This window comes from Rhyacophila brunnea, unplaced genomic scaffold, assembly GCF_057557595.1.
Source record: "Rhyacophila brunnea isolate RB1 unplaced genomic scaffold, BYU_Rbru_1.0 scaffold_10, whole genome shotgun sequence".
NCBI classification, from domain to species: Eukaryota; Metazoa; Arthropoda; class Insecta; order Trichoptera; family Rhyacophilidae; genus Rhyacophila; species Rhyacophila brunnea.
The window spans coordinates 20,098,938-20,126,238 of NW_028232752.1; the positions used below are offsets into that span (position 1 = coordinate 20,098,938).

General features: G+C 31.1%; 1 protein-coding gene across 9 annotated transcripts in view; it reads left to right on the forward strand.

Moving 5' to 3' along the window:
• Positions 1–27,301, forward strand: part of CAP (Cbl-associated protein) — a 240,131-nt gene that overhangs the window by 124,971 nt on the left and 87,859 nt on the right. For 5 of the 9 annotated variants that reach the window (XM_085951853.1, XM_085951873.1, XM_085951878.1 and 2 more), the window contains 6 exons: positions 7,536–7,879; positions 9,240–9,402; positions 13,855–13,959; positions 15,086–15,225; positions 18,289–18,361; positions 25,614–25,857. In XM_085951853.1, the coding sequence (XP_085807979.1) occupies positions 7,536–7,879; positions 9,240–9,402; positions 13,855–13,959; positions 15,086–15,225; positions 18,289–18,361; positions 25,614–25,857 (1,069 nt within the window). Of the gene's footprint in view, positions 1–7,535; positions 7,880–9,239; positions 9,403–13,854; positions 13,960–15,085; positions 15,226–18,288; positions 18,362–19,890; positions 19,927–25,613; positions 25,858–27,301 lie in introns of all 9 variants that reach the window. The other 4 variants (XM_085951838.1, XM_085951866.1, XM_085951846.1 and 1 more) reach the window with 1 other exon arrangement.

The following is a 27,301-nucleotide window of genomic DNA, read 5'->3' on the forward strand; positions in this document are numbered from 1 at the left end:
CCAATAAATAAATAAGCGATATATGATTATAGAAATTTACTTACATATTTCTTCTAAATAATTTAATTATCAATTGTTTATATATTTGTATATAACTATCTGAAGTATCCAGCTTTGTACGAGGTCATTTCGTTGATAGATATAATAAGTAAAAAAAAAAAAATTATGACAGCAGGAAAAGTCAAACAAAAGAACTTCAAATTAAATTTTAATCGATATTAATGTTTTTATCTATGGTATAAATTCAAAATTAGAAGGTGCAAACGAACTCAGTTTGTATTATATATATATATAGATAGATAATATGGTCATCATAGTGGTCGAGTGTAACTGTTTTGTTCTTTTGCCTCTTTTAAATTAAGTTGCTCCAAAACTCATCATTCATTGATTATAACTCGATTACTGTATTGTTAAAAGAATTGTTTTTCTTATATTGTCTGTCTAAATATATAATATTGTAATTATATTTTATTTTTCCGGTTTTTTCTGGCAAACATTTTGAACATCTCTCTCTACTGTACATGATATTTCGGGTCTAGGACGATTTGGCACCGGACAACTGGACGCCACGGAATTCGAAAATAAATAGACGTTAGGTACTTATAGGTATTTTTAAAAAATATATTCAATATTATTATTTGTATTTAAATGATTATATTATGATTTAATAGTTGGTGAGAATGTAGATATGCAGACGTAAATAATGATTTAATCGTGCATATGTTTAAGTTCCAACGAAAAAAGAGTTTTTTATTTTATATAAAGCCTTAGGCATGGTAATTCTCAATCCGCGATAAAGAATACATTATGTTAAGAGTAAAATGAATTCAAACTACAAAGTAGTAGATAGAAACTGATTAAAATACCTCGTCTACGTTCTGTATACGTGTCTACGACAGCGCGGCGCCCAATTGTCCGGAGGCCAGTCGTCCCATTCCCGATATTTCATAGCTGTATTAACTGTTTGATCATTTATTTCGTTTAATATTATACTCATTATATTGCATTATTCTGTGATTGGTAATGTTGAAAAAACATTAGAAAACTAAACCATACAAATTCTCAGATCTCATCATATAATAAGCCACACTGAAATTGTCTAATAAATCCACGCAAGAGCCTCCAGTTTGGCCCGGTGCATGACTGAAACGAGGCTAAAACTCCTCCGGGGAAGACATACATTATTATGTTGGATGACTCCACGATGTGCTCCCCGACAAAGTGGGGGAAGATGGCATTTTAAGTTTAAATATTTTTAATATTAGTGAAATTTTGACTTATTGCTACTAATATTATGTTTTTCTAATAAAGCGACATTTTTATTTTGAATATAGGTACACATATTATTTCATGATCAGTAATCGGTCAAAGTAAAAATTAAGCACCTTAACCAGACTGACCTTATATGATTATTGTATGTATACAAAAAATAAGTCACTAATAATATTATTATACGTCATCATCACAGTTATCTTCATTAATAATTGGATAGAGAAGAGATATATTGTTACGTATACTAGGTACATTGGTGGTTGGAATTATTTGTGATTTAATTTTTTTATGGTGGGGGGCTCAAAATAAATCAGTGTTTAAGGTCTCCATCTCTCTTAACTCGCCACTGGATCTCAGCCAATATAGGCGGTTTTTAAAAATATGTGATATTACAGTTTAGTAAAGTTATTAGGTGAAATGTGTAATTTTTGTACTTTTTTAGTAGTAAATGGTTAGAGCTCTATACCGGGAAGCGAACGAAGTGTGTTATTTTTTTATAATATGCATGTCTCTGAGGTATTCCATATTATGTATGTTTAATAAAGAATTTTTGTGTAGGTTTGAGTAAAAAAAAAATAGGTTGAATTTATTTCTAAACCACGTGATTAGATTAAACGTGCCGTGATAATCGTCACCATACCCGTCACCTACAAAGTGATTGACAGTAAACAACATTAAATTTGGATTCCGTTACACTTCATCCGAATTTAAAAAGAAACATTTTATAAAACATTGCCAGGCTCAAAACACGTAAATGTATTCAAATTAGATTTTTTCCCAAAATCGGAAATGCTTTTTACGGGCATTATTATTATTACATCGAGCGAGATGGAAGTTGATACCTGATCCAGATTTTCCACAAATTGTATTTTTGCAATAGGTACGGAGGGCTTATTGCCTCGTAATTGGCCCTTCAGCGCACGGGCGTTTTATTAAAATTATTACAATCGCGTTCGTGAAATAAAAGCGGATTCGCGTAGGTGGAACATAACACCTTTCAAAGAAAAAAATACTTTGTAAAATGTTCATACAAAACGTAACTCAATCGAGCGTATTTAATGTAAATTCAATTACTTTGTTTTTTTATTATTTACATTTCTGAAGTTTTTGTTAACCTTTCTCTTAATGTACTGTCACATTATGTTACGCTGGTATTAGACTATCAATGATACTTGAAAAAAATTAAAGATAATATATTTAAGAGCATTCTAACATAAAACACAAGAAGGCATAATATTATTACAATGCGGAAAATATTTTTATGTTTAAAAAATATGTAGATACATAACGAATTTAAGCCTTTAGGTTTATGTTCCTTGTCTTTTTTGTAATCTGGGTGGCGATTATTATCTATAGCATTTGTTACTTGCAGTGTTCTGCAATCAATAAATATATTGGTTAATTTCTTTCCGTTTTCCATTTTTCTGCAATTTAAGTGGATCCACTGATAATATTATGAATATGTTATATTGAATTAAAGCTCACATTATTTGTGTGATTTATATGATATTATAACAACAGCATGCTTAGAAGGTCACCAATCTATTTTTAATAAAGTAAAATCTTAGATTTTTTACATCAATTTACTGAATTTTTAAATTACATCTGACAATATTGCAAAACAATCTTTATCATAGACTAATCTTGGATATTAAAGTATTGCTGTGCTATTTATTACCTTATATAAAAGATGTTTTATAAAATATCTATAGTATATTATAGATAACTATTATTATATTGTAAAATAATTTATAAAAAAATACTTGTCAAATATCATAAATTAATACCGGTAATAGCACATTTCTTCTTACTGTACTGTTGCAAACGACCTGTTAGGTAGCAGAAAGACAAAAAGGTAACTTGTAAATTGTACGTATACAGTTGGCCGTATTATAGTTGACCATGAGCTGTTATAGTGGAAACAAATAACCGTATAACATTGAAATCAAAAATATATGACGCGTTGTTCGTGCATAATTCCGCGAGCACCTAAATGCGGACGCATTTTTGGATCATTCAGAACTATCATATACTTAAATACTAATTTTATGATTTGATTGTATTTACAATTTGCTTATCTTTCTTATTTATTTCTTTTGTATTTGGGTGGTTTTTATTATGTATTTTTAAGGTGAAGCCTTTAGTGAGCCTTTTTTAAAGAGGCACCTAGCGGAAAAATACTGCAATAATAAAAGCTTGCAGTTTGAGATTAAAAATTAAATTAAATTAAATAAAAAGGATTTCAAGTTATACACATTTATATTTTTTATAAAAATCGATGTTTTTTAAAATACACATAAAAAATATTAAAACTATGAATTAGTCAAAAATCTCCTAAGTGATGCTTAGAAAACTTAATAAACTAAATTTTAATAATAAATATGACCATAAAATATATGTAATGATAGGGTGCGGTCCGATTCAACAAATTCACATTTTATTACATGTTTTACAATTATTGTAAGTTTATCTTTGACTTAAAATAAAAAATATTTTTCTTTTTAATGTTTTCAGATACATATTTATTAATTAATACAGTTGAAATTGTAAATTATCAAAAAAAAAATATCTCAAATTGCAAGCATGCATTTTTCATTTTTCCGCTAGGTGCCTCTTTAAAAACGGCTCAGTAAAGGCTTCACTTTAAGTGGTTTATTTATATCGACAGAGTTTTCTTGTATTAAAGACATATTTTATAAAATTATTAAGTATATACTATTATAGTATAACAGATTTCATGAAACATTCTTCGATAGTCTTATATCAGCCTTTCCGTACTAGTTTATTGAAATGACAGTATTTAAAAATGTAAATAACCACTGCTTCATGCATCCCCTTGCTGTCTCTACTATTCTTGGGTCAGATTCTTTACTTGACACGTATTTCCGCTGGCCAGTAACCTTTTAGGTATTGCAGTGTCGCTTTGGTACCACTGGATAATGTAATTTATCCAGCGATGATGTATTCTTTGAGCGAGTTCTCCAGTCTGAAGTTTACGCACTGTTTTGGCAATAAAATACAAATTTATCAAAATCGATTATTTGATGTTTTTTTTGATAATTATTCTATTGTAGAAATAATTTAAAGAGATGAAATTCATTTCAAATAAAATGTCAAATATTTAAAACCATTAGTAACGTTACTTGATATTACAGAACGTAAAATGTTAAAGGGTAGTGCAACAGTGTAACGTAATGTAACTAGATATAAATGGAATAAATAAATCAAAAAACTAAATAAAAATAACATTATAAAAATATAATATTAAATATTATAAACAAATTTCCTAAACACTAATCTTATAAAGAATAATCAAAATGTCAAAAAATAAACAAATGATGAAAATGTTGAATAATAATTAAGATTCAATTTAAATGTAGATATTCATCATAGCTACGTCGTCGTCATAGATGTGTGTTGTTTTTGAGCATTGCATCGGTGTCGACTTAAATTTAATATGAGGCTGTGATATACCTAATCAAAATCTCATATCATATAATATATTTTATAATTTTTAACTGATAGAAGAAATAGCTCTCATAATTTTTTTTTATTTATGTAGATGTTTCATAATATAATAAATACAGAAAGCTTATTAGTAATAAAAATACATACGTTGAAATTATACCATATCTTTGCGAAGTAGTTTAATATTTTACAACGTTTTTATTAGCTCGTATTCTTATTTGTCCGGTAGTTGTTTATCCAGTACAAATCTTGCAATCGATTGTTAACTAACTTCCCGACTAGCTATACATTTGAAACTTTTATAATATATCAAAACACGATGCCAATGCATTCTTTTAATACTTTTAGCCATCATTAAGTAGAATTGAATTCATTTTCAGTTAATTCTGTTTTATATGAAAAGTTATTTCGGAAGAAATCCGTAATCCAATTCACTATTATTGGTTGCTAAGTGGGTGGTCCTAGCAACTAAATTATTAATATATACGTGCGTTACTATGGAAATCAAAATTACATTTCAGTATTCTATATCTGTTTGTTTGTTTGTTTTTTATTTACTTCATATCAAGTACAAGTTTGAGCACATTGAGCATAATAATGGAACAGAAAGTTTAAAGACGTTGCATATAAAAAGTTCTTTTTATCTTGTAATTATTTTCATATGAGATTTATTGTGATTAAAATAAATTACTACTCAAAAACTGACTTATCTTGCTTGCATGTCTCGTGCAGTTTTGATAACCCGTAATCTCAATCGATGTAGTTAAACCATTTCTTAATACATTTGATATTACCTAATACTAAATTACCAACGACGTGGCTCCTCCATTACATTTTAACAAACTATGATATTCTAAAGTCCGCAAACTGGTGGTTATGAGCTCTAAGAAGTGTCAGTTGTAGGTGTCTCTTCTCTTGACTCAATTTTCTTGTATTGGTCTAAATAATATTATTCACGGAATCTTCTCTCGCTCTTATTTTTTGTGTCCAACATTTTTTTTGAATCAATTAAATCAAATATCAAAATAAATATGTGCTTTCAATTAAGGTGATAAAATTTCCCTTTGATGATATAAAATTGTTTTTTTTTTTATCCAATATTCACATAAATATGACGCCTGACAAATTATTACTTTCAAAACAATTTTTAATAATAAAATATTTGTAGCTACGGTGCCACTGCTTTGTACTATAACTTTCATATTCCGAGCTTTTACGAGTTTAACACAGTACGGTATTTGAAAAAAGCCTTTATCGTTAGTGTAAAAAAGCCGCCTCGGCGCTATATGAATAACGTCTGGGGAAAATTCAGCATTGTTATTATTTCAGTGGGTCGGGGGGAAAATCTCGTCGCAGACCTGCGGTTCCTTTGATGGAAATGATGTTTTCTATACAATACAATTTCACCTGCAAGAGGAAATTGCTTCCTGTATATTAATAACAATGCAATTATAAAGAGCTTGGCAGGTGTCCGGCACGATAGCATAAAGCTTAAAGCTTAAATCGTGCTTCATAATATCAATCAATAACATAACACACATAGCAATCAACATTTATAATTGATTTAATAATACTCTCAATATATTTTATAGGCCACAATACATTAATAAATCTATAAAACAAACTGATATAATATGGAAAATTGTACATGGGTACGAAGCCTGTGATGGAAGAATTGTGCGTCTCGGGTCCGAATCTCGAATCTTGTAATTTCACATTGCATTCTTCTATGTGTATTTTAATCCAGAGGATAGACCTTCATTAGACCCGGCAGATATTATGTTTTACTGCTTTAGCCACCAGCACTCTACCTAATTATGATGACATTAATTTTATTAATAGTCCCTCTACTAAAGCGTTTATTAATTTAATTTGCGGCTGGGTTTTTGCGGTTTGAATCAATGTGCCAATAATAGGTAGATGATTTATCTACTTTGATTTTGAAGGCATCAAGGTATCTTTTATGTAATCTTCTTTGCGCTTTGAGGGGCCTGCTCTTGTACCAATTACAAAGGTTCACAAGCTACAAAATTCGGCGGCGTTTTTTGCAATGTTTACCATTGATCTTTCCTTGGATAACAAATTACGGAATGCTGTACTTTTGTCCTCTCACAATGTGGCCGAGGCACTGTAGTTTTCTGATTTTGATACAACGCATTGCTTTTCCATTCGTCTGAGAGCATTAAAATTCGTTCAATACATTTTAAAGATACATCTATTCAACCATATCTGGAAGCCTCCACGTAACGTATCCTGGTTTATACGAAATGGCATTAAAATATATTTATGATATTATCGATGACTTTGTAAGCCTTTATTTTTGTCAATACTATAAAAGTCGGCTATCATTATTATTCATATGTGAAGCGCCTAGTTTCAAAAGCCCCTAAAACGACTTTAGGTAGTTCTGAGAAAAATGAGAAAAACGGTTTCAGGTAGTTTTGAGAAAAATGAGAAAAAATCATTCCTATTAAATTTGTGAACTTTATGTATTTATTTTGTAATTCGTTACATTCTAAAGATTATTTTGGCTTTCCATTTTAGGGGTATTTGAAAAGCACACCCAACCATTTTAGCGGGTTTTGAAATATACCCTAATTTTTGATCATACGTGTTGACGGTTTTTGGCGTTTTTTCAAGCTTAATCTTTGGCCATCATATAGGTAACAAAAATATCCATCTAAATATATATCTAACTCGAAAATTTTCAAAAACCGTATTAGGGGCTTTTGAAACTAGGCGCTTCATGTTTAAATTATTTCATTGACTTATAAGTATTATTTTTTTGTTTACAGGCGTATGGTCTCCAGGAGCCACATTGCCCCGCGGGGATCCACCACCTCAGCAGTCGACCGCTGAGCCTTTCCGAGAGCAGCCTATCCAGGTTCGGGAGCAGATCTTGAAGATCGAGCAGGCAAAGGCGTCGTCATCATCGTCAGTAACATCACCGGTGGAAAAGCCCCGCGAGGTTAGGGCCGTTCAACCGCCCCCTCCTCCTCCTCCACCGCCACCACCGGCCGTCTGGACACCTAGAACTACTCCATCGCCATCCTCTGCCAAGAAAGAGTTCAAGCCTGTCGCGTTCGAGTCGCCGAAGCTTGCCAGGAAGGGAGCGCCGCAGGAAGCGAAAAAGGCAGATGTAATTTTTTTTGTTTATTTATAAAATTATATATTTAAAAAATAATAATTAAAATTTTACTAGCGCCAGACGTCAGTTAGTTACAATTAATTTAGAAATGTCATTTACCTTTTCGATCACAAAGCAAATTGCCTCCTGATTAGGGGAAATTCAAGTACCTTGGTTAAAACGAAGTTGTATGTAAGTAATAATTTGCATGAATCATAGACACTCACCCGAAAAGTGAAAAGCATGAGTTCGCGTCGCACTGGTCCATCTTTTTTCCTAATATGTATGATTTCTGAGTTGTTAAAATCGAACCCTGCATCTCCTGGGTTTACGCCCCGTCCGTTGCATTACCTCCATGCTACAAGGCGACGTACTCATTGCGACAAATTTTAACTATTGGTCTTTTTAATACCCACTCATCAGCGTTCTTCTAAATCAAGCTATTTAAAAATCTTTTAAATCAAGTACGTCACCTTGTAGCAATGCAGGTAGTGTAATGTAGGTAATGCAACGGGCGGGGGCGTAAACCCAGGAGATGCAGGGTTCGATTCCCTGCCGGAGAGGGCTTACTTTTTTCAAAAAGATTTTTTTATTGGTTATAATATAATTTCTCAGAAAGTGTTTTTCAAAATTATGTACGTTCAATAATTAGAATGGTACATTCTTAAAATCTCGTGAATTATTGGTTTAATAAAAGAAATAGTTAATTATATATTAAATTTGTTAATTCTACTATTTTATACACCGAAATAGCTGTCAACGTAAAAGACTGAATTGAAGTACAAATAACTTATTTAAAAAAATATATTTTTGTATAGAAACTAATATTCCTTCAAAGTATGGCGCTGATACCTACTCAATAATTTAATAATAATTTAAAGAAGGCGTACTTAACATACGGGTCTTGGAACATTTTTAACAATAATAACTGTTTAATTGTAATTGTTACAATAAGTGCTAATACTTAGATACACAAAAATGAAAAACTACCCTAGATAGCTGCCGATAGCGGCCCATGGCAGTCATAGAATAGATGCGCAGGAGGCTTAAAATGTAACATAATGTGTCATAATATATGGAAAATTACAACAATATAAAATAAGACTTAATAGTTAAGATATATGTATCCGTTTAAAGTAATATTTGACGGTTTGAAATATATTCTTGTGTGGAAAAAAATAAAGTGGTGCAATCAGCAGAATAGGTTTTATTTACGTCTGTACGAAAAGTGTCTAGTCGCGAGCAGTGTTTCGGAAAACATATTCATGAATAAAATCTAAAATTCAATGAACAGCACTTCCTGTGTTCCGTGCGGGCTTCTTACGACGAAAAAAAATGACGCTCATCTATCTGTGACATTTGATTTTTTCAGTCCGTCCCAACGCCCCCCTGGGAGCTACGCCTGGCTGGTTCGCAGTCGGCCCCCGCCGCCCCTGGACTGAGCGGGCTCGCCGCATCAGGGGCGATCGCACCCCCTGCTCCGCCTCTGCCCAGGGCGCAAAATCCAACTATCACCCTGCTGCAAAAGGCTAGAGGTGTGTCATAAATTAATTGATTTTCAAAATATAGCTACCAGGTACGGATTTATATATCAGGTTAAAAATAACATTTAATAAGTAAAATATGTTTGAGACTTCCACGGTTGTTTACTATCGTAATAGATATTTGGGTTTTACCCGCGTGTTTTTCCTCCTTCTTTCCTCAATGGTTTGAAGTCATTGCAGAGGTCGTTTTAAATAGATAATCTCGTGGGGCTACTGCTAAAGGTTGGTTAGTCTCGAAAACATGTTATGGAGTAATTGCAATTGAGTTTGACATGCCCTATAAAACCACATTAGATAGGAGTGCTTCACTCACGGACAATTGTATGTAGCGGCATCAAGAGTGTGGAGTAGTAAAAATCTATATATTTTGGCAACAAATGGAAAAGCCACAAATATTGTATATCGAAAAGCCCTGGAATGATGGATTGGATATTTATATTATGGATGGATATTTATTTATATAGAAAAGCCTTTAAAATAAAAAATTGAATATGTACCTACTACTTTTTAAGATATGTAAATGCAATACATGTACTATGTATATACTATAATTATTATAATGTTAAAAATAAAATCTCTAATATTATATTTTTTAACTTTTTTAAATTCAATCCTTTGCACTCTACGTACCTACCTAAATTTGGAATTTTTATTTTCAAATATTAAACCATTCCACTCCTGGGTAGCGCCGTGTGCTAGTTTATATATAAGTAGATACATAATCCGCTGTAAAATCTAATTACCAAAATTGTCGACTTACCATCTTTTGGCAGCAACCCCACGCTATTGAAGTGTGCAGTTAGGTGTATGACTTATGAAGGATGCTCTAAGTATGTCATTGTTTTCTTGAGAATGGTCTCTGGAACGAAGTCTACAAATCGAGAAAACAAGGACAAAGTACACACAGTGACAAACCAAAAATCTATTACGATACCAAGTAATAAACTCATTTTATAACTTGTCACGAATTAACAACAAATGAACGATGAATCTCTTGAAAATGCCAATTATTTTGTTTCACAAAATCGTTACTTGATATGCAGAATTTGTATATATATACATATATAATATGTAACAAGTTTAGTTTTATTATTATCAGTATGTCTTTTATTTTTTTGAATCATCGACATTTTATAACTGCCTAATGTTTCTAAGTATCTTAATCTTGGATTTGGATATTTCAAATATTACTTATCTATTTTCTCCCTTCTGTATTTCCACCCCTGAAATATAAGTTAAGTAAATGGTTTAAAACTAATCCCCATAAAAAGTTGGCTGTCTCTCGGTCGCAACATAACACCAGATCCTTGTATTTATAAAGCTCTTTTTATATCCTTCTTGGTGTATATGTACTAAACCAAACTGCGATCCCCGCATTTAATTCAGCACTGCGATGGCATTTTCCAAGAATCCTTTTATACGTGTAATTTGATCTAAAAGCTCGCATTAACTTCGTTGAAAGCTTTCTGAAGCTAATTCAGAGATTGAAGTCTTATTTACCTTACACAGTAGTTATTACTAATTGCAAGTTGATACGTGAATGACTCGGGAAACTAATGGAGCTAAAATGATTAACTTTCTCAGTTCACATGACTTCCATCGCAAGCTTATATTTCTATATATATAATAAATAGACTGTCGTCAGAACTTTGCTCGTGAAGTTTGAAACCTGAGAAAGTTTCGGGGAAATGTGGAATTGTTTTAGTACAAATTATTTATGAAATAAATTTTAGTATAATTAATTTCTCATCAACTGTCATAGCTAAAAAGTACTGTTGTGTAATTATACATAACTAACAGTTTAACATACGCAAAAGGAAGGCCTCAATAAAATGTTGACTACTAACTGTCAGACAAATTTAAATTACGTTAATTTAATTATTTGTTCTTCTTGGTCGTGCACTCATGGCTGAGGATCGTGACCACATTTAAATTTCGCCATGCTTTGAGCGACCAAGACTTTCCATCCTTCTCGATCTTCCGCTTCTCTCAGGGCAGAATGGATGGTGCCCCCAATCAGCTCTTTCACTTGGTCGCTCCATCGCCTCTGCTTCGCCTTCCCTGGAGGCTACCCAAAACTACCAGTCTCTCCAGGTTGTCCGGTCCGCGCCTGACAATATTTCCAAAAAAACTGCAGAATTCTTCTCAGACATATCTTCGAGAGCCGTTCCTTTATCTTCAGTCCCTGGATGATTGACTGGTTCGTCCTGTGCTCCGTCCAAGAAATGCGAAGCATTCGGCGCCAACACCACATCATTTGTAACCAAGACAAAAAAATATACCTACACAAGATTTAAAAATGCCACTACATGTTTTTCCTTTACCATCCTCAATGTTTTCTTATCCTTAATTAACTATTACTTTTATTCAACGAATAATTCACAAGATTTTAAGAATGTACCTTTCTAATTATTTTACATACATAATTTAGAAAACACACATATAATCTTGTGAATTATTCGTTGAATAAAAGAAATGATTAATTAAAATTATTAGCAAGTTCAAGTAAGTTACAACAGAAAATATATGAGTGATCCGTGACGTCGGTTATTAATTAAAGTAATAAATACTTTAATTTAGAATACAAAAACTGATCGCCTACCGTAACTCAATTTGGAGAGCGCTTAGGGGCAGGTATAAAAAGGTCAATAGTTAAAATTTGTCGCAATTAAGCACGGAAATCTTAGCATAGTTGTAATGCACAGGGCGCGATACCCAAGAAACGCAGGTTTGATTCTTGCCGGGACCCGGTGTCTTACTTTTTTCAAAAAAAAATTTGTCTATTGGCTAATATAGTGTTTTCATAATTATGTGCATTCATATCCTTTGATACGTATACTGTGACATAATAAAATGGTTGTAAATAGTGTGTGCAAAATTCTTATTTTAAAATATATTGCTACTATCTCGGACGGGCCATCGTAAGAAAAAATATTCTCTCTCACTGTTTAGTGTCACCAATTTACTTAAAATTATAAATATTTTTTTCGTAAAAACCAACCCAGCGCGCCGTCAATTGACGAGTGTTCAGTTCTACTGTCCGACAACAAGATCTCGTCGATAACAGGAAGTCGCTGTAATCACATATAGAAGACTTTTTAGTGACGTACCTATCATGGCAGCAACGCGTATTTAAATATGGTGGTATATATTTATATCAGGTCTCTTTTTAGATACAATTCCTTTTCTTCTTTGCAGTAAACCAAAAATTTACTGATAATACTTCTAACATCACTCCTCATCGTTTTAGGCATTTTTTTGTTACAAAAAGTATGAAAATGCGTAAATTGATAGATCCGTACACCACGGAAGCGTAAAATGAAATGAGAAATTTGGGGACTTTCCCCATTTGAAAACGGAAGTGCAATTAACTGCACAGTAGGGGCTTGTTAGTTCACAGTTTTAACACGTGAACAAGAAGTTCTTATTCGATAATATTAGAATGTTTCCTTTGAAAATCGTGGGTCGCCGGTTGTTTTTTCACTCTGTGGGTTTTAATCTAATGGGTTGATTTGTTATAAAATCCATTATGGTCGACACCAGATTGTAGTACCGATGGTAAATATGATGAGGAAAAGCCAGGTCTTAAGGGGGGACATGCTCGTCGTAGGTCAAAATTAAGTTTTTTTTTGTATTTTCAAACCATGATCCTGGACATTCCTTAAACGTTGTAGATGATCTATTTATATGTTCAAACACGCGCTTTAACATCATTTTATTCCCTATTTCAATTATAGTTTGTCAATTTATGGCTACGGCCGTATGTTGTAGCTTAACCACTGGGGGATGACAAAAGAAATGGCGTATTTCAAAAAAACACTACCTTATTTTTAGGTCAATAATTATTATAAACCAATCATTATTCGTAAAATATTTATTACACTTGAATGGTTAAAAACATAGCTTATAATAAGTATCTTTAGAATTATCTTCAAATGTGTTAATCTTGCCAATTTTTTGAATAATAAAATGCCTAATTCTTGTAAAATTTGGCATCACAGAGATTATCAATATAATTTTTATTGTAAATATTTTACTAAAATTATCTCGTCATTAAATATACTAATGCTTTTATAAATGCTTTTAATAATTAATAAATGTAAAAAAATCTTAACACCACTGCACATTCATGTACCGAAATATGACTATATTCTAAAACATTAGAGCGAGAGGTTTAAAAGAATACTATGTTATGTAATAAAAATACTTTATGCAGTCATCAAATATTTAAAATAAATATAAAGGATAATAAGGCTTCAAAATTATATAAATATATTATCTACAACGTTTAAGGAATGTCCAGGATCATGGTTTGAAAATACAAAAAAAAACTCAATTTTGACTTACTACGAGCATGTCCCCCCTTAATAGCTCTACCGAACGTGGGAAATATTTGTGTATCTCAATACAAATGGAGACTTACTTTTTTGTTATACCTAACAGAAGGTCAACTGCCTAGAGGAGCAGCCTATCTCCAACCAGACCGTGAGAGGGAGCCACCTAACGATCGTCGACTTCCACCACCGAAGAGAGAGTCGTCAGAAACCGGTAATTTTCTTAGTATTGTCAAAAACTATCTTTGATTAATGACGACATAATTACGTCGTAAAATAGGATTTGAATCATTCACACTATTTATCTAACAAATATTAAACGTCATTTTAAAAGAAGTCCGTGCTAAAAAATCTACATGAAACATTTTTGACTATTCTAAAATCAGGGAATGCTAAAATAAGGGTAGTGGTTTGCATCATTATGGGTGAATCTATAAGAAATTTTAATTCTCAAGTATGGAGAAATATGACATAAACATAAAAACGTGTTATAGAATGAGTTATCTTCAATAGTTATTATAGTATGTATTAAATTTGATCACGTAAACAAAATGCACATTCATGCTTGGTAATAATGGAAGACACTCAACAGACTTTGTATTTCTTGCGTTTCATGGTTTGACCGTCATTGAGTAATAAACCGAAAATGACTTCAAAGCGTTGGTCCATGGCGACTGACTTTCATATTTATATCATATGAATCTTTTACCTAATTTATTGTATTAATTTGTTATATATCCATAAGTTAGAGTTAGCTGTATTCGTTGTCAGTGTGTATTTTCCTTTTGGTGAGTGCACAGTGCCTGAAGATGCCGAATGACGAAACCCGGGTCGCAAAAAACGACTCAAATGGAATACTTAGTACAAAACCTAAGTCCATTATAATTTAAATTCAAATTCCATCAATTACCTTAGTATTAATATCGTATTAATCTGTTTTGTATGGTCAAACAATCCACGAAAATGCAATAACAAATGGAAATACCTAGTCACTATATCAAACGAAAGAAAACATAGTCGATGGATTATGGGCAGGAATAATTATAATTTAATTATTTCCGGTGTGACAGCTCACGGTGAACTGCATACGTACAATTTACATGTAACCGTTTTTTGGCCCTAATTGGGTGTTTTAAAACCATAATATCTGATAAGACCCGGGAAGTACCTAAGCAAGACAAAGCCCAATATTTGTAGCGCCTGTTTACAAATGGTAAACAGTAATCATACGGATACTAATTCTCAGTTAAATGCTAAACGCTGAGTGTATATTATCATTGGTGAATCTGAATATAACATGCAGCACGCACCACTCAAATGAGCCTAACATTTTTTTTCAGTTTACTCACTTCGCAGAGGTTACATGAGTGAACCTGAAAGCGTAAGTGAAAGACCAAGAAGGATGACTGAGGTGGCGCCCAAGCAGTACGAGGGCATAGGCCCCACCACCAAAGATGGAATGCCCATCGTCTTAAGATCTGTAAGTTTAAAGACCTCTTTTATTAAAGTATAATTTAATTATAACCTCGATTTTACGTGCCCGGAATTCACGTGTTTCCGCTATTTGCGTGTAGTTTCTGCATAATAATATTATTTTGCTTATTTTAGAACATTTAATTTCTGGTTATTCATTTTTATGTCCCGCATTTTACGTCTGAAATACATATTTAAAATTCAATTAAAATTTAAAATGTATCTTAATACATTAAATTACATATATATTATGAACATAAATGAACGGCAATTATTATTCTTCTAGTGTATTTATGTTTGTACTATTCCATGTGTGTCGTTTTTTGCGACCCGGGTTTCGTCTTACTGCATCTTCAGGCGCAGGTATATACTCACCAAAGGCAAACACATACTGAGAACGAACACGGACAGTGTGTGTTTGCCTTTGGTGAGTAGACACAGTGCCTGAAGATGCCGAAAGGCGAAACCCGGGTCGCAAAAGACGACTCAAATGGAATAGTACAAAACATAAATTCATTAGAATTCAAATTCAAATTCCATCAGTACCTTTCGTCGATAGTATTCATATTAAAATTACTATTCTACTTAATTATACTACTCAACTGTTATGAAGTATCAAAACGGTTTTAGAATTCACGAAAATTTGCATTGATACTAATTTAATTTACTACACAATTAATATTATATTGTATATACAGTATAACCTCGATATAACGGACTAAATATCTGATCAAAAGTAAAAATTTTTACAAACATCCTGTTAATGTTGTTCATATTTAAATCCAAGTGTCACCACTTCGCACCCGGGGAATAATAGTGGCACAAGTACAAATGTGTCATTTTCCAGTTAAGGGGGGACATGCTCGTCGAAGGTCAAAATTGAGTTTTTATTGTATTTTCAAACCATGATCCTGGACACTCCTTAAACGTTGTAGATAATCTATTTATATAATTTTGAAGCCTTATTATCCTTTATAGTTATTTTACACATTTGATGACTGCATGAAGTATTTTTGTTACATAAAATAGTATTCTTTTAAACCTCTCGCTCTAATGTTTTAGAATATAGTCATATTTCGGTACAGAACTGTGCAGTGGTGTTAAGATTTTTTACATTTATTAATTTTTAAACGCATTTATAAAACCATTAGTATAATTTATTACGAGATAATTTTTGTAAAATATTCACGATAAATAATTATTTTGATAATCTCTGTGATCCCAAATTTGACAAGAATTAGGCATTTTATTATTCAAAAAATCGGCAAGATTAACACATTTGAAGATGATTTTAAAGATACTTATTATAAGCTATGTCTTTGACCATTCAAGTGTGATAAACATCTTATGAATAATGATTGCTTTATAATAATTATTGACCTAAGAATAAGGTAGTGTTTTTTTGAAATACGCCATTTCTTTTGTCATTCCCTAGTGGTTAAGCTACAACATACGGCCGTAGCCATAAAATGACAAACTATAATTAAAGTAGGGAGTAAAATTATGTTAACGCGCGTGTTTGAACATGTACCTAACCGAATTTTTAAAAAAAAAATTTTAAACGGTACATGTTCAAACACGCGCGTCAATATCATTTTACTCCTTACTTTAATTATAGTTTGTCAATTTACGGCTACGGCCGTATGTTGTAGCTTAACTACTGGGGAATGACAAAAGAAATGGCGTATTTCAAAAAAACACTACCTTATTCTTAGGTCAATAATTATTATAAAGCAATCATTATTCATAAGATGTTTATCACACTTGAATGGTCAAAGACATAGCTTATAATAAATATCTTTAGAACCATCTTGAAATGTGTTAATCTTGGCGATTTTTTGAATAATAAAATGCCTAATTCTTGTCAAATTTGGGATCACAGAGATTATCAATATAATTTTTTATCGTGAATATTTTACAAAAATTATCTCGTAATAAATTATGCTAATGGTTTTATAAATGCGTTTAAAAATTAATAAATGTAAAAAATCTTAACACCACTGCACAGTTATGTACCGAAATATGACTATATTCTAAAACATTAGAGCGAGAGGTTTAAAAGAATACTATTTTATGTAACAAAAATACTTTATGCAGTCATCAAATGTTTAAAATAACTATAAAGGATAATAAGGCTTCAAAATTATATAAATAGATTATCTACAACGTTTAAGGAGTGTCCAGGATCATGGTTTGAAAATACAATAAAAACTCAATTTTGACCTTCGACGAGCATGTCCCCCCTTAAGTATGCAGAAATGTTCCAAGATATCATTTCTATCCGCACAAATAGCGGCATAATTCTTAAAAATATAATGGTGGCCTTGAAAGCAGCAATCAGATTATAACATTTTACTTGAATTCAAGCAGAAATAGTGGCACAATGAGCATTGTGCCATTGTTATTGCGGATAACATTAAAAATGAGATGACTCAAGTGTACTAACTTCACGCTATTATAAAGTAAATTAAAAAAAGACCTGATTTAAAACATCAAAATAAAATATTCAAACTGCTCTCCTGCAAAAACAAGATTTTCGAGTTGTGCCACTATTATTCACCGGGTGTGACTAGTAAACAATGTTCTGCCCATAATAATCTAATTACATTTATTGACCATTCGTCAGATAACGAAATTCAACTATAATACACGAATTTTCGTAATTTTAGATAATTGATTACAAAGAAAAACAGCTGATTTCAAAAGTGCAAACAAAACTTGATTCTTATTTCAAAGCAGGATTACCGAAAACAAGCGTGTCGACATCTAACATTAACGTCACTCCACAACGACCGTCATCCTATCATCCGAAGACGGATTTGTTGTTTATATTTTTATATAACGGACTTTCGGCTTTAAAGGACACCCCCTCACCTAAATTAGTCCGTTATATCGAGGTTCTTCTGTACAATGTAAATTTTCCGAAGGGAACGGATTTCAGAAATAACATCGCCGCGAAATCTTGTCAACATTCCTTTCTCGCGAATTTTATTTTCAACGCGAAATATAAAATCCTAGTTTCGTGTCATGGGGTAATTTTGTATTTTGTATTTTTTTCTTTGTATTACAGGAAGTGAAAGAAGCAAACCAGTCGAAATGGTACAAGAAAATGTACGACACCATTCACAAGAACAAATACGATGGTATGTATTATTATTTTTTCTTTTTTCTTCGCACAATATTTGTATCTTTTCATATACACGCACACAGGGTGGACTAAACCATTTTACTTTGCGACAATAAGATAAGCTAAATAAGGGGTTGAGTACACGTTCTCTTAATAGAACATACTAGTATTATTTATATTATGTAAAGGTCAAAATATGTGTGTTTGATTTCCATTTCCTACTTGGCCTCAACTGACATCATATAAAATAATTACAAGATAAAAAGAACTTTTTAAATAACAACGTTTTTAGATTTTCTGTTGAATCATATAAACTTGACTTGACTAGCTTAAACGATCAAAAAAATTGTACTTGATAGAAATAATACTGAAATATCATTTTGACATGTCATATTGATTTCCATAGTAACGCACGTATATATTAATAATTTAGTTGCTAGGACCATCCGCTTAGCAACCAATAATGGTGTCGAAACAACTTTTCATACAAGACAGAATTAACTGAAAATGAATTCAATTCTGCTTAAAGGTGGCTAAAAGTATTTAAAATATGCATTGGCATCGTGTTCTGATATATTCTAAAAGTTTCAAATGTCTAGCTAGTCGGGAAGTTAGTTAACAATCGATTGTAAGATTTGTACCGGACAAAGAACCACCGGACATAATATAAGAATACAAGCTAAGAAAAACGTAGTAAAATACAATGTTGGTTTGTTATGACAGTTCACGAATTCGAGTGTTTATAATACGGTCGTACGAGTGTACACCGCATCAAAAGTCGAGAGTTTTATTCAGAAAACGTAAAACGATGTTTTTTTTTCATTCAACGAATAATCGTTAAGATTTGAGAATTTAATAGTCTTTTATTGAACATACATGATTTTAAAATGCCTCAAATATAATATACAAAAAACCTATTTTTTAAATAGTCTCCGGTATTTTGAAAATATTTATTTTCAATAAATGAATGTTATATCCTCAAATATTGCAAATAAAAAAAATATTTTTTTAATTATTTGTGAGTGCAAGTACTTTAAAATTTGGAGCTGACGCCTATTTGATACCTCTCTTAATTAAAAACACAAAATCTGATTGCCATAATGCAATTTTTTAAGATCTTAAAACTACCAGTTAATTTCGTTGTACTGAGATAGGACGCACGTGGCTCATTTGGCAAAACACAGTGGATACGGTTTTGTGTCACGTCAGGGGTCGTATTTTTATCTAGTAGATATCTAGTATCTGAGACATTTTAAGTTATCTAAATGTTTAATAAGTATGTATTTAAACTGCCTCGGAAGATGATAACTGAAAGTGAACATTGGGCTAAGAAGATTATTTTTGTTGTATTTCTTTTAGAAGTTGGATTAGTGTTTCTTCGTTATTACTTAAGTATATACCTGGGTTGTTTATTTATAACTATTTTTAAATAGGCCCCTCTATTGATTTTGTCCACTCTGTTGTGCTTTTGGAAAAAAACCTCTATACTATTTAAAATGTCTTCCTGTGCTAATATTTCCAAATTTGATTTTGTTTTGTTTACAGACGATTATGTGACAGTTCGGTACAAATCTCGTAGAGGTGAATATTTTGAGTAAACTCTCGAAAACTTCAAAATTTTTTCACAATATTTTTTAACTCACTCAAATACTATTTGGTCCGGTGGCAGATCAAATCTAGCATAAGTTTTGGCATATAACAAACACACACACACTCGCTTTGTATGAGTATCAAAATTATCTTTCACAATTAAATATTACACGAAAAATAGTATATTTCACAATTTAGAAAATATTACTTTCACAATATTTGCGCGGAAGATTCATGTTTAGAGATATCGTCTAATTGGCATTAGTTCACTATTTGAATCGTCAAATAAAATGTTTTTCATTCGAGTTTTTTATTTGAAATATTCAATGATTATTTCAAATAATACCTCTAAAATATCTACTACTGGGTACAAAATAATCGAATGTGCCTTATAAATATTTTCTACAATACGTGATATTTCAAACTGTTTTATTAAGTTTGTATATTTTGTGGTGATCATAGGTATTTATCAAAAATGAGCTTTAAAAATCATTCAACATTATTACAATATCATTTTTCACTTTACCCTATAAGTAAATTTTAAGTTGGTAAAAACTGTCATAGTGTGCATACCACCAATTATTGTTGGGGAATCTACTTTCAAAAACCGATAAGTCCACGTTAAAAATATGGTCAAAATTTATCAAATATATAATTTATATACAATAGCGATCTATAACTTCTAACTAAAATATTTAAAACACTTGTATTTAATTTTAGTTTGCTTGTATTTACTGCAATAAAATGTTAATTTGGTAATTAAACATACATTTTACTATAATTTGAAAATATTATACACTGTAAAAATAAAAACTAACTTTAAAACTTACACACGAAAAACAAAAATATTAATTATTGTGGACATATCTGGTTTTCAAAATAAGATACTTCAATTCACTAAATAATATACGTCATTTGTGATGAATATAATTCAGTTTTATTTATGTATATTTGGATTTAGCAAGAACATTGATATAATATTTTTTTAAAGAGCTTTCTTGGTAAGTTGATATTTTTGACTCGGGTAGTTTTACCCTAACACCACAAAATGTATGATAATGAATTCTAAGTATTTAGGACCAAGTACAATTAAGTAACTAATAATACTTAGAAGTCTGCATAAACTCTTTTGTAATATTGAAGAAAATTAATAAACATTTCACATATGTACTCGTAATTCATATCGGGTATTTCCTGCGTAATGAGTATTGGTGTGGTGATGGTGATAATAGTATGCGAACTGTAGAAAAAAAATATATTTCACTTTGTTGATTATACACAAATAATAAACTTACTATATTTTATCAATTTTGCCAGCATATATTTTTTTTAATTATTTATCACACATCCTGTGATATTGCTTTTTTGCTTAAACCAGTGTTTCATAAACTGTTTAAGGTGTACGCCTTGTGGGGAAAAAAAGATTTGAAAAGGTATTTTGGTAGCTTTTTTTTAAGAAATACGCGCTAAAATTATAATAACTTTGTCAGCATTACTGCAATTTATAAAATGGAAAAAGTACGCCGAATAAATCTGTCTTTAAAACGGTACTTGTATGTTTTATTTTTGGGAAACACTGGCTTAAACAATATAAAAATAACAACATATTTTTATTATTTTATGATTTATTTAGATGACATTTATTAAGTATATTTAAAATAAAATATTAAGTTAAATCAATAAACAAGACGTACTAACAAAGCTTTTTAGCCGAGAAAAGAACAGAGGAAGCTTTTAATAACATAATCTTAATTTGCATGTTATTGTCAATAGATGATTTAATTTTAATTCATAAAAGTCGACTAGAATAGTGTTTATATTGTTGTTAATAATATAATATGATTTAAATAATAATAACGTATTATAAGTTTCATAAAAACTAAAACAGTTGTTGGATGTTTTTTTACAAATTTTAGATTAAAAAAATAAAATGTGTCTGAAAGGCATTAATAATTTATAATTATAATATCATTAAACACTAATTTATTAAATTCTTAAAATGTGACTATTTGAGTATATTTATATTAAATTTAGCATTCTGCGTTGATTTGTGATGTATATGAAAAAAATATTACCCCTCTGCATAAAACTAAGGTGAAGTGAAGTGAAGTGCCACTGTCATACTAGTAAGGTAGTGACTAGCTCCTAATGGAATTGCGAAACATAAAATTTACTGAAAACTTACAGTTTCCTTAGTTATTTTTCCAAAAATCCTGTTTTTTTTTTAAAATAATAATACACTTAAATTGTGACTTATTAAAAAAATTATATATGCACATTCGAAAGAATTTATCAATCTAAATTTAAATCAGAATATGCCTGTAATGAATGGCCATTTTATATCAGTTTTTTTTATTGTAAGGTTACCACCCTTTATTTTAAAATATGTATCATTGTTTTTGACATTATTAGACTTATTTAATAACTGAAACTTTAAAAAAAAATTATAATTCTTTATACTTAATATATAAGTTTCGTGAGATCACAACTACTCAACTCTACTGTCCCATAAATAATAAATATGATTGTTCTATAAATTTAATAGGACCGTTACGTTTCCAACGCCAACTGGTGCGTTGCCCATCAGGTGGCCATTATATATAATTAACATGTTATTTAAATGTGGTAATTAAATATTAATTAAAAAGTCCGCAATGAATACGTAGATGTTAAGAATTTACTTTTGTTAATTTAAATTTGTCAGAAGATCAAGCCAATTATATAATATATAGTATATGCTTGGAGATATGTAAACATGTCTTATAAAATAGTTATTTCCTACATTTACTGCATTAATTAATCTACAGGGTGAATAAAAAAGGATCTATCCAACTGCCAATAAAGCCTTGAGCTTTATTCAGATAACACAGGGAATAAATTACACGGATACACATTGGGGGAAGATTTTCAGTTTGTGTTCATGAGCTTGGTTGGTTTTAGCATAATTCTTTGTGACGGAATAATTATCGGAAAACGTGTGCTTTTTATGCGTTTAGCAATTGGGTCAGCCGAGGGAAAATGCTAATAAAAGTTACGAATCTACTGACTGATCCATATACCTAGACATTATTTTTATTGGTAAAGGGTTATTATGAGGTACAATTTGCTTTGCTTCAAGTGATGGTGGTTAGGATATTTTACTAACGATGACATATTTAATTTTCTGTATTCTATTTTGTATTTATGAAAAATCGGTGTTCGAAATTTCAATTGCTTTAAAGGAAAAATATATTATTTCTATATTTGTCTATTATCTTTTGTTTGTTATAAAATAACTAGGTACAGTTTTACCCGAAAGTATAAAAACAGAACCTATGTATGAAACTATTAATAATAAACTATGTATTAGTGGGCTAAAATCAAATAATTGTGTTATTAAACTGCTTGATAAAATATACAGTAAGTATATAAAACTTTTATATATGAGTATTTTAGTATCAAGCGCTAACTAACTGAATCGAAAAATGTTAAATGTTGGCAAGATATTTCAAAAAACTTCTGACAAGTTAATTATCGCTTTTGTATGAGCGTATCAGGATTTATATAATACAAAATAATTTTGAAATGAAATTAACATTTCAAAATCACGTTATATTAAAGAAGTTTTAAAATTAAAAAATAAATGCATTCAGTAAATATTCAAACAGATAATTAACGAAAATATTAAAAAACAAAAATGACATATAATTTAACAGTCTTAAAAATGTTGACTAATTTTTTGCTAATTTAGCGTTTTCAAATAATAATCTAATGTTTTTTCTTAGTATGTTTCGATTAAACTGCCCACTATGCCCACTATAATAGCAGGGCCGTGGCATGAAACTGTAAACTCCGATGTAAGTGCCAGATATATCTTATACTTCGAATGGAATATAGTAAACTGTTTATTGCATATTAAAATAAATGATAGATAAGAATTATAACGAAATATGCAATCGAAAATTTTAATTTATTGTAAATAAGTTACGGCATTGCATTATAAGATAATCAATAACTAGCACTACCATCGTACTTTGCAATTAAGTGACATGGCCTTACTGAAAATTCATACTCTCTTAACAGTAATTGAAGTTTCTAGCTATGGTTTTGAAATGATTTTTTTGTTTGTATATTATTATGGTAAAATGGTAGAACGACTATCTATATTATAATATAGACTATTTTCTACAATATATTATATTATATTATATTTCTTAATCGATCTCAAGCAAACGCCGAAAATAATTATTTCATTTGGATACATTTTTGAATACTCCTAATGAGACAATGGACTATTATGATCAATATTAAGAAAGACACTGAAAGAAGTCAATGGTATTCCCTTTCCACGATTCGTGACTTTTTTACGATTTATTAATAGAACATTGATTATTTGTATCCTTTCATAATGGCCACACTTAATCATACTATATGACAGTTATACCCATTTTGTTTTCTGTGGCTATTGTTTTTCTGTCTAGTCATAATAATGTAACGACTAAATCTGTACCTAACTGAAATAAATCAAAGATTATTAATTATATTATATACAAAACTCATTTTACATAAGTTATTCAGATCTACACCGACTTTTATCGGTTGACAAAAATCTTATTAGTTGAAAATGTCCTGTCAAGTAGACGAAACCGGTCCTAATCTAAAACAGAGACATACCTATTCAAAAAAAAATATTACATCGGACAGAATTTTAACCTGTACCTACCTATTCATCGGATTTCGGCCAATATGATTTAGTAAAAAAATTGTAGAGTAGCTAAATTGGTAAAGCGTATTGACCGAAATCCGATAGATGCAGATTAAAGGCCTGTCCGGTGCTATACTTTTTTTTTTTTTTTTAAATAATTAAGTCATTGAAGTGTTTTCATATTATTTAAATTCCCTATTAATTTGAATTGTCATGAGAATTTCATGTTCTTCACTTATCTTCCTTTTCCTTTAGACTACACAAAAATATTAGTATGAAAATAATGTATTCCAATGCAAATCGCATATTAAAGCGCACCTATCAGAGTTGTAAAGCATTATATTACGGTGATAGTTTAAATTTTAATATACAGTTGAACTTGGCTATTACGAATAAGGTGGGACCGAATGAATTTGCTCGTTATATCGTCATATAACATTTTTCGCGCCACGTTCTATTTAAGCATAGAACATAAAAAATCTGAAAACCATCGTAAAAATCCTCGAAACAAGCATGGCATTATAAACTACAAAGAAGTTGTTTATTCTAATGAAGTGATGAGCCGCCAGCGCTGATAGGTACCTATTGACTTCACAAACCTTTGATTTTTTACATGCAATTTCAACCATATGCGTGGATACTTTTTCAATGTTGTCGTCGAAAACACCAATTAGGTACTTAGTAATCTGATCCCGGTGGCAAATGTCTAGTTAACTGCATGGTCAGATTTTATTGATTTTGGGTCGAAAATGTTGTTTTTAAACGATCGACATATTTGCTCAGTTTTGCTCAGTAATATACATGAGAATTAGCTCGCTATAAAAGTGAATAAATGTATGGAGAAAATCATAAACTAAAATGTCAACGAATCTTTCCTCATTACATCCGAGATCTCGCTATTTCCTTGATCGTGATAACCAAGTTCGACTGTATATGCATATTATACATTATATATTTTAACATATTGTATTATCATTGTTTTGTACATAATCAGCCCACCCATCGGCGGTGCATACGGCGCCAAGAAACACCGCCCAATACGCATACTTCAACACGCGCTCTGGCTATCTGAGTGAGCCGGAGGGCGGATTCACGAGCGGGGGAGGCGGCGACAGGAACGGCGGCTTCATCAGCGACAACTACGACAGTGACTATGCTCCGCAGCCCGCCAGGAGGCATTCCGCCCTCGACAGGGGAAAGGAGAACCATATCACCACCAGCTACATGCCAACCAACAAGTAATTTCAATCATTATTAATCATATTTATCGTAAAAGTTATATTTTTTAATGCTATACTTCAGCTGGGGCACGGTCTAAAACGATCGTGACTACGCGACGCGAAGATTGTGCAAATGACGCTTGCAGAACAAAACACAATTTGTCATAAAAAGTCAACATGCGTCCATTTAAACTTATGTTTATTTTTTTTTTACTAATAATAATAATATATTCATTGACATGTTTTCTTTTTCAAGTTAATGGGTAACGTTTTTTAGTCATCTTTACACGATTTAAGAATTAATACCCCCGTCGCCATCACGAAACAAATTGACGTGTTCACAGCTCGACTTTATCTCTCCGATTGCCAGCGAGTCCAAAATTTCGTCGCTCCTATAGTTGAAAATTATTTGCCGTTTCACTGAAGTATGCTCTTAAGACGGTACTTCAGTGAAACGGCAAATAATTTTCAACTATAGGTGCGATGAAATTTCTGACTATCTGGCAATCGGAGAGCGAAAGTCGAGCTGTGAACACGTCAATTTATTTTGTGATGGCGACGGGGGAATTAATTCTTAAATCGTGTAAAGATGACTAAAAAACGTTACTCATTTACTTGAAAAAGAAAACATGTCAATGAATATATTATTAGTAATAGAACAATAAACATAAAGTTTAAATGGACGCATGTTGACTTTTTATGACAAATTGTGTTTTGTTCTGCACGCGTAATTTGCACAATCTTCGCGCCGCGTAGTCACTATCGTTTTAGACCGTGCCCCAGCTGAAGTATAGCCTTAAGTGATTGATTTTTAATATTTTTTAGTTAAATAATGAAGTATCTACTTTGAATTTAATATAATATTTTACGTAGGCAAAATTTTCATTTATTAGGGACTTCTCATTACAAAAATGTTGCTACGTAGGTAATTAAAACCTAATTATGCCAGAATTAATTACGAATATCTCAGTAAAGCTAATTTCACTCAAGTTTATTACAATTATTAACTATTTTAGCAGAAATTTTAAAACGTTTTTTAAAGTGCTGTTTCAGCTGTCGAATTTGGACACATAAATCTCTTAGTAAATTGACATTTTATTAATGACTAAACATTAGTTTTGGCTAATATATACATATAATTTCATGAAATTCTTTCAAATTTCCTATAAATACATACCCATACCTAATCCAAACAGCCTTGTTATTGTAATATTGCTTTCACTGAACATTATTATATATTAAAACTAATTTAGTCCTAACGCCGCGACTGGCGCGTTTGGAGTCGTTGGCCATTAGATATACCTAAATAACGTGTTATGTAAATGTGGTAATTAAAAGGTTAGCTGTGATTGTGTTAAGTATATTGTGTACTTTGGTTAGTAACGCAAAGTAAAATCATCCACGACGTCTTATACTTGTTTATCGTATCGCTATTACTGGTCAGCTGTCGGCTACTAACTGT